Source organism: Cherax quadricarinatus, chromosome 6 (genome assembly GCF_038502225.1).
Source record: "Cherax quadricarinatus isolate ZL_2023a chromosome 6, ASM3850222v1, whole genome shotgun sequence".
In the NCBI taxonomy this organism is placed as follows: Eukaryota; Metazoa; Arthropoda; class Malacostraca; order Decapoda; family Parastacidae; genus Cherax; species Cherax quadricarinatus.
In genome coordinates, this window is record NC_091297.1 from 56,850,415 (window position 1) to 56,858,949 (window position 8,535).

At 44.3% G+C, this 8,535-nt stretch overlaps 1 protein-coding gene across 1 annotated transcript; it reads left to right on the forward strand.

Moving 5' to 3' along the window:
* The first annotated feature begins 6,931 nt into the window (after positions 1–6,931).
* On the forward strand, positions 6,932–8,069 carry LOC128694531 (retinol dehydrogenase 14-like). The gene has a single exon (XM_070081650.1). It carries the CDS (start codon positions 7,398–7,400, stop codon positions 7,947–7,949), a length of 552 nt encoding a protein of 183 aa, XP_069937751.1. The 5' UTR covers positions 6,932–7,397; the 3' UTR covers positions 7,950–8,069.
* Positions 8,070–8,535: the final 466 nt, after the last annotated feature.

The window sequence follows — 8,535 nt, forward strand, 5'->3', positions numbered from 1 at the left end:
GTCAACCATTCTTCGTAGGACATTCCCCTGAGCTCCGGGACTACCCTTGTTGCAAATCATTGCACTTTCTCTAATTTCTTGACGTGCTTGACCAGGTGTGGGTTCCAAACTAGTGCTGCATACTCCGATACTAAGGTATCGGAATGCTATTCTCAGGTTTGCCAGGCACCCATATGTCGCAGCAGTTATCTGGCTGATGTATGCTTCCGGAGACGTGTTCGGTGTTATGCTTACCCCAAGATCTTTCTCCTTGAGTGAGATTTGCAGTCTTTGTCCACCTAGCCTATACTAGCCTATACCTAGCCTACACCACCACCCACCCTACACCCACCACCCACCCTACACCCACCCTACACCACCACCCACATACTGCAAACTTGGTTCGTATAAATACATCTTGCATATTACTGGCACCAGCAAGAGAAAGGTAAAGTGGAAATCAGTTTTCTTCCGTGGCATACAGTGTAGTAGGATACAGACAGGATGTCAGCACAGCATATCTGTGGGACATGTAAAAAAATTCTTGGAAGGAAATCCAGAATCACATGCAACCTATGCTCTTCCAAACATCATATCTCTTGTACTAGACTAAATACAGCCTCAAAAAATGACCTCGAACTAGCAAGGTGCTTCTGGTTGTGCAATGAAGATGTAGAACTTTGGGCAGGTATCAGAAAGGTACTAAGGAGAGTAATAAATGATAAAAATAATCAAGAAAACAAGGATGACCTCTTGGATAGTCTACCAAAAATATATAAAACATGGGAGCAAGAGATAGTGTATCAAAAAATGCAGAATGTCCATACCACAGCAGATGACTCGAAACTATCTAGTCACCCACATGGTGCTAAGCCAGACCCATCCCCCAGTCATAGCACTAATACCCACAGTGCTGGTGCTGGCCCAGGCTCCCCCAGGCATAGCACCAATACCCACAGTGCTGGTGCTGGCCCAGGCTCCCCCAGTCATAGCACTAATACCCACAGTGCTGGTGCTGGCCCAGGCTCCCCCAGTCATAGCACTAATACCCACAGTGCTGGTGCTGGCCCAGGCCCAGCAGCTGACTCAGACCCAGCCCCACCCCCCAGCCCCAGTGCTGACCCAGACCCAGCCCCCAGCCTTACTGCCAGCCCAGACTCTCCTAGGGACACTACCCAAACCACCACAAAAACAGTAAATATACAACCATCATTGCACAAGACCGTGGCCCACAGTACAGATGTTGGAGAGGAGTCTCCTCCTTCTTCCCCTACTGGGGAAAGTAGATGGAATCCAGGACGGGGTGGCCCTGGCTTGGATACTGAGGATTATAGTGCAGTCCCAGAACCTGCAGAAATTGACAACACACCTCCCAACAATTCTCAACCAAAGGTGAATTTGTGAAAATATTATGCTTGGGGCATCTGTAAGCATGGAATAACAGGGGAAAAAAATGGGACATGCAACTTTGACCATCCCAAAATATGTAGCGACCTCCTGTCTAAAGGAGTGTGTCGTTCTTCTTCCTGTACTTTCTTTCACCCAAAAATGTGCCACTCCTCGGTCCTCCAGAAGCAGTGTTACAACATCGAGTGCCCTGCATACCATCTAAAAGGGACCAGGAGGCACAGACCCCACAAGACAAACAATAGTAGCTACGACAACCCAACTCCAGGTGATTTTTTAGTGGCAGGAAACGAAAAAAGAAAATGGAAGGAAATAACAAAAATAGTCCACCACCTTGGAGCCTTATTGGACTGGAGGCGCAGCCAGTGGCCACCAATGGCCCTCCAGAACTACAACTACTGATGCCAGTAACAAAATCCCCCCAACAAACACAGAATACAACCTCGTTCATATTTGCTAATATACAGGGCCTTAAGCCATCCACCAACAACAAAATACCTTTTATCAGTGGACTTCTAGTGGAGTCTAATGCAATGTTTGCAGCCTTCACAGAGACTCACACAAAAGATCACTTTGACAGTGAAATATGGATAAGTGGTTACAACCTTTTTAGATGCGACAGTTAAAACAGGCAACAAGGGGGGGTTGGCCTGTATGTCAAAGAGTCCCTTATCTGCACGGAGTTGCTGAACACCACAAATGAGGTAGTTGAAGTTCTATCAATAAAGATCGAGAACCAAAACCTAGTCATTGTGGTTGTATACAAGCCACCAGATGCAACCTCACAACAGTTCAAGGAACAGCTACTGAAAATCGATTACTGTTTGGAAAACCTTCCAGCTCCATCCCCAAACATCTTACTGCTTGGTGATTTCAACCTAAGGCATACAAAATGGAAGAATGTAGCAAATAATGTTATAGCTGAAACAATCCCCGGAGGTAGCGCAGATGAAAGGTCACACACACATGAGCTACTAAGTCTCTGGGAAAAACACACCTTAAGCCAGCAGATAGTGGAGCCAACAAGACTAGAAAACACACTTGACCTTATCTTCACAAATAATGAGGACCTGATAAGAGACATAAGAATATCAAAAACAACTAATTCCGATCACAATCTAATCGAAGTCCAGACGTACATGCATAGGGGTCCTGAACAGCAGAATGCATGTACCTGTGAAGGTGTCTTCACAAAATACGATTTCAACAACAAGAACATCAACTGGGACCAGGTAAACCATGTCCTAAACGAAACATGTTGGGAAGATGTCTTAAATGACATGGATCCAAACCAGTGTCTTGAAAGGATCAACTTCCTGGTAGCCGAAGCATGTTCTAGGCATATTCTCCTAAGAAAGAAGAAGAGCAGGATTAAACTGGAGAGAAAAAGACGCTCCCACTACAGAAGACGACGAAGAGTCACTGAGCTCCTCAGGAGTGCGAGAATATCTGATACACGAAAGGAGGCGCTGACCAGGGAAGTGGAAACTATCGAACTTAAGCTAAATGACTCTTACAGGAACCAGGAGAGGCATGAGGAGCTTAAAGCTATTAGTGAAATTGAAAGAAATTCAAAATATTTCTTTTCATATGCCAAAAACAAGGCAAATACCACATCTAGTATCGGGCCCTTACTCAGACAGGATGGGACTTACACAGATGACAACAAGGAAATGAGTGAAATATTGAAATCCCAGTACGACTCTGTGTTTAGTGAACCACTAATCGGTCTGAGGATCGACGACCCAAATGATTTCTTCATGAATGAGCCTCAAAACTCCATAAATGTATGCCAGATTTCCGACATTACCCTAACTCCGATAGATTTCGAAAAAGCCATTGACAACATGCCTATGCACTCAGCCCCGGGCCCAGACTCGTGGAACTCTGTTTTCATTAAGAACTGCAAGAAACCCCTCTCGCGTGCCCTAAGTACACTATGGAGGAGGAGCTTGGACATGGGTGAAATTCCACAGTCACTTAAAACAACGGATATAGCCCCACTCCATAAAGGTGGCAGCAAAGCATTAGCTAAGAACTATAGACCAATAGCTCTGACGTCCCACATCATAAAAATCTTTGAAAGAGTGCTAAGAAGCAGGATTGCAAATCACCTGGATTCCCAAAATCTGCACAATCCAGGGCAGCATGGGTTCAGGGCAGGTCGCTCCTGCCTCTCACAACTACTGGATCACTATGACATGGCCTTGGATGTACTGGAAGAAAATCAGAATGCAGATGTAATATACACAGACTTTGCAAAAGCATTTGACAAATGCGATCATGGCGTAATAGCCCATAAAATACGTGCTAAAGGAATAATTGGGAAAGTGGGGAGATGGATCTTCAACTTCCTAACAAATCGAACACAAAGAGTAGTGGTCAACAGAGTTAAATCGGAGGCTGCCATAGTGAAGAGCTCTGTTCCACAAGGCACAGTACTCGCCCCCATCTTATTCCTTATCCTCATATCAGACATAAACAGAGATATACACCACAGCACCGTATCATCCTTTGCGAATGATACTAGGATCTGCATGAGGCTGTCATCTGCTGAGGACGCGGTTAACCTCCAAGAAGATATAAACAAAGTTTTCCAGTGGGCAACGGTAAACAATATGATGTTCAATGAGGACAAATTCCAACTACTCCGTTATGGAAAACTGGAGGAGATAATAACTAGAACAGAGTATACTACTGACTCCGGCCATACAATAGAGCGGAAAAATAATGTAAGGGACCTGGGAGTAGTAATGTCTGAGGATCTCACTTTCAAGGATCACAACAGTGCCACGATCGCACGTGCAAAGAAAATGATAGGATGGATAATGAGAACTTTCCAAACGAGAGACGCCAAACCCATGATTATCCTTTTCAAATCACTTGTTCTCTCTAGGCTGGAATACTGCTGTACATTAACATCTCCATTCAAAGCAGGTGAAATCGCAGATCTAGAGAGTGTACAGAGATCCTTTACTGCACGTATAAGTTCTGTCAAGCACCTTAACTACTGGGAACGCTTGGAAGCACTTGACTTGTACTCGTTGGAACGCAGGAGGGAGAGATATATCATAATCTACACTTGGAAAATCTTGGAAGGAATGGTCCCAAACCTGCACACAGAAATCACTCCCTACGAAAGTAAAAGACTGGGCAGGCGATGCAAAATGCCCCCAATAAAAAGTAGGGGCGCCAGTGGTACACTAAGAGAAAACACCATAAGTGTCCGGGGCCCAAAACTGTTCAACAGCCTCCCATCAAGCATTAGGGGAATTGTCAATAAACCCCTGGCTGCCTTCAAGAGAGAGCTGGACAGATACCTAAAGTCAGTGCCGGATCAGCCGGGCTGTGGCTCGTACGTTGGACTGCGTGCGGCCAGCAGTAACAGCCTAGTTGATCAGGCCCTGATCCATCGGGAGGCCTGGTCATGGACCGGGCCGCGGGTGCGTTGATCCCCGGAATAACCTCCAGGTAACCTCCAGGTAACCTCCAGGTAACCTCTGTCTGCGATCTTCTTTGCTCTTCCCCAATTTTATGACTTGGCAGGGCTGAATTCGAGAAGCCAGTTGCTGGACCATGTGTCCAGGCTGTCCTGGTCTCTCTGAAGTCCTTCCTGATTCTCATCTGATTTAATTCTCCTCATTAACTCCACGTCATCTGCGAACAGGGACACTTCTGAGTCTATCCCTTCCGTCATGTCCTACACATATACCAAAAATAGCACTGGTCCTAGGACTGACCCCTGTATGACCCCGCTCGTTAGAGGCACTCATTGTGATACCTCATCACGTACCATGACTCTTTGTTGCCTCCCTTTTAGGTATTCTCTGAACCTTTGAAGTGCCCTTCCTGTTATATGTGCCTGATCCTCCAGCTTCTGCACTAATCTCTTGTGAGGAACTGTGTCGAAAGCCTTCATGTAGTCCAGGAAAATGCAATCAACCCACCCCCCTCTCTCTCGTGTCTTACTTCTGTTACTTTGTCATAAAACTCCAGAAGGTTTGTGATATAGAATTTGCCTTCCATGAATCCGTGCTGGTTGTCATTTATAATCTTTTGTGTATATGTGTGTGTGAGTGTGTGTGTGTACTCACCTATTTGTACTCACCTATTTGTGGTTGCAGGGGTCGAGTCTTAGCTCCTGGCCCCGCCTCTTCACCGGTTGCTACTGGGCCCTCTCTCTCCCCACTCCATGAGCTTTATCAAACCTCGTCTTAAAACTGTGTATGGTTCCTGCCTCCACTACGTCATTTTCTAGGCTATTCCACTGCCTTACAACTCTATGACTGAAGAAATACTTCCTACTATCTCTCTGACTCATTTGTGTCTTCAACTTCCAATTGTGGCCTCTTGTTTCTGTGTCCCCTCCCTGGAACATCCTGTCTTTGTCCACCTTGTCTATTCCACGCAGTATTTTATATGTCGTTATCATGTCTCCCCTGACCCTCCTGTCCTCCAGTGTCGTCAGTGTGTGTGTGTGTGTGTGTGTGTGTGTTTGAATTCCTCTCATCAGCATTGCATATCTGCTAGCAGCAACACGTACGAGTGGAATTGCTTGGTAGATCGTAAACGTATTTCATAAATACTGTAGTATGAATCCCTGAGGTGATGCTTAAGAGGAACTCACAAGGTAGTTATACCCAGGCTGATGCTTCACCCCCCAATACTGTTCAAGTAAATTACTTTGAGGCATTTCATCATTTTTTTTATTAAATCGAGTGAAAATTCATGTGAAAAAAAACAGGTGGTATTTTTCAGCTTAACTACGACCACCATCACCACTACTACAGTCATTACTAACAGCACCACCTGTTGCGTGGAAAGAGTATGTACCTTTTATTCCGAGCATGTGAACACGCTCATAAAAGGCTACCTCCCAACAAGCGAACCAGGTAGCTAAGGGTTTGATGATTTCAGGGCCCCATTATCAAATCAGCACATAGATTAAGCCAATCATATTGTGGAACTGGCACTTGTGGAGGTGACGTGGATACCACTCACATTCTCACCCTTGTCATTTTCACCCAGCTACTGTTTGAGCACGGTTGTCCATTCTGTCTTTAGGCTGTGTCTTTGCCTTTGCTTTACCGTGTTGTACACATATATTTCCAACTGTATATAGTGTACATACATACATAGTGTACATACCACCAACACCACTACCACCAACACCATTACCACCAACACTTCTACTATCACCACCAGCACCTCCACGAACGCCACCACTACTACCACTACCGCCAACATCACTACCACCAACACCACTACCATCAACACCACTACCACCAAAATCCCACTACCGCCACCATGACTACCACCTACACCACTACCACCAACAACACTACCACTGTTACAAAAAACGCGATTTCTAAAAAGCTTAGAGATCTCCAGTGAATACTAGAAAGGACTGCCCTTCTAGCATCCAGCCTGTTACTGGGTTTTCGTAACAATTAGTCAGTATCCTGGTCCAATTATCCATTAGAATTCAATAACAATTAAGTGCTTCAGGATTACAACTGGTAGGCTACTAACTAGAGAAATACACTTCCCCTTCGAGCATTCCGAGTCAAGCGGCAAACATGGTGGGCTCTATGGTAGTGAATGGAGTTGCTACTGGTGTGGTATTGACATTGGCTGTCAAGTTTGTCTACCGTTACTAGTCGGGAAGATGTACCTCCAAAACAAGACTAGTTGGAAAAACTGCCATTGTCACAGGAGCATCTGCAGGTATCGGCAAGGTAACGGCTCGGGACTTGGCTCAGCGCGGCGCCAGAGTCATCCTAGCTTGTCGTAATGTTGAGAAAGCTGCCACAGTCGCAGAGGACATAAAGAAGACCACAGGCAACAAAGATGTGGTAGTGCGGCAGGTAGACACGTCAGACCTGACCTCAGTCAGGAAGTTTGCTAAAGACATACTGAACACAGAAACTGCTCTCCATATTCTGGTGAATAACGCAGGACTGAATGGCTTTGACACGAAGAAGTTAACAGCAGATGGTCTAGAGCTGACTATGGCAACCAACCACTTTGGCCCCTTTCTGCTTACTAACATGTTGTTGGGGCTGTTGAAAGCCAGTGGTCCAAGTCGGGTGGTCAACGTGTCTTCTGTGGTGTATACCTATGGCTCCTCGCTGAATGTAGATGACCTTAACTACGAGAAGAATAAATATCCTGGAAGCTTCATCTCTTACAGTCAGAGCAAACTAGCGAATATCTTGTTTACCAGAGAGCTGGCAGAGAAGCTGAGGGGAACAGCTGTGACTGCTAACAGCTTACACCCAGGTATAGTGGCCACTGAGATGATATGGAAAGGTGAAGCTAGACTTTCAAACTACTTCTTTGGTCCGCTTATCTGGTTTTTAGGTAAAGATGCAGAACTTGGAGCCCAGACTACTATTTACCTGGCAGTTTCTGACGAAGTGAACAATGTTACTGGCAAATATTTTGTTGACTGTAAGGAAAGTGACATCTCAGACTTGGCAAAGGACGCTGGACTGGCTAAGAAGTTATGGGAAGCTAGTGAACAGATAGTGAAGCTGAAACCTGAGGAGACGCACTATTAGCAGATTACATCTGTGGTATTACTTTGAGTCATTTGAGTAACTTATATTTGTAGTAGTGTTAACCCGCAAGGGTTATAAACCACCTGCTGGAAGTGTCCTGATAAATAAAACCTTAACTTGCTCGGATTGTCCTTGACAAGCTAGTCAACTACTATATTGCTAGTTATACAGAAGAACATTAAGCTAATGTGTAACTTTTTATTGATATTTTAAGTTATTAATTATATTTACTGAAGCAGATAAAAAAAAAAAAAAAAAAAAAAAAACTAGAGAAATTAAAATTTAATAAATTTATTAATAGTAAAGTTGTCTAGGAGCATATCACATTAAATTAAATTAAATTAAATTAATTACAGTAATCAAAATAATATTAATCACTTCTCTCGTGTACAGTATTATTGTGCTGGAAGCACATATCACATTTATAAGTCTTAAGTACCGTCTGGTACATTAACATTTAATACTATATACAAATAAGTGTGTGTATGTGTGTAAGTGCTCTAAGTAGTTCGTTAAGTCTCACGACTCGACTAGACTTAAACAAGTGACTGACAAAGTCCTCAAATAAACTAACTTCTTGACCAAC

Bases quoted from the DNA above. Each gene is read 5' to 3' on its own strand.
- LOC128694531 (XM_070081650.1), top strand. From the start codon at position 7,398: ATGGCAACCAACCACTTTGGCCCCTTTCTGCTTACTAACATGTTGTTG.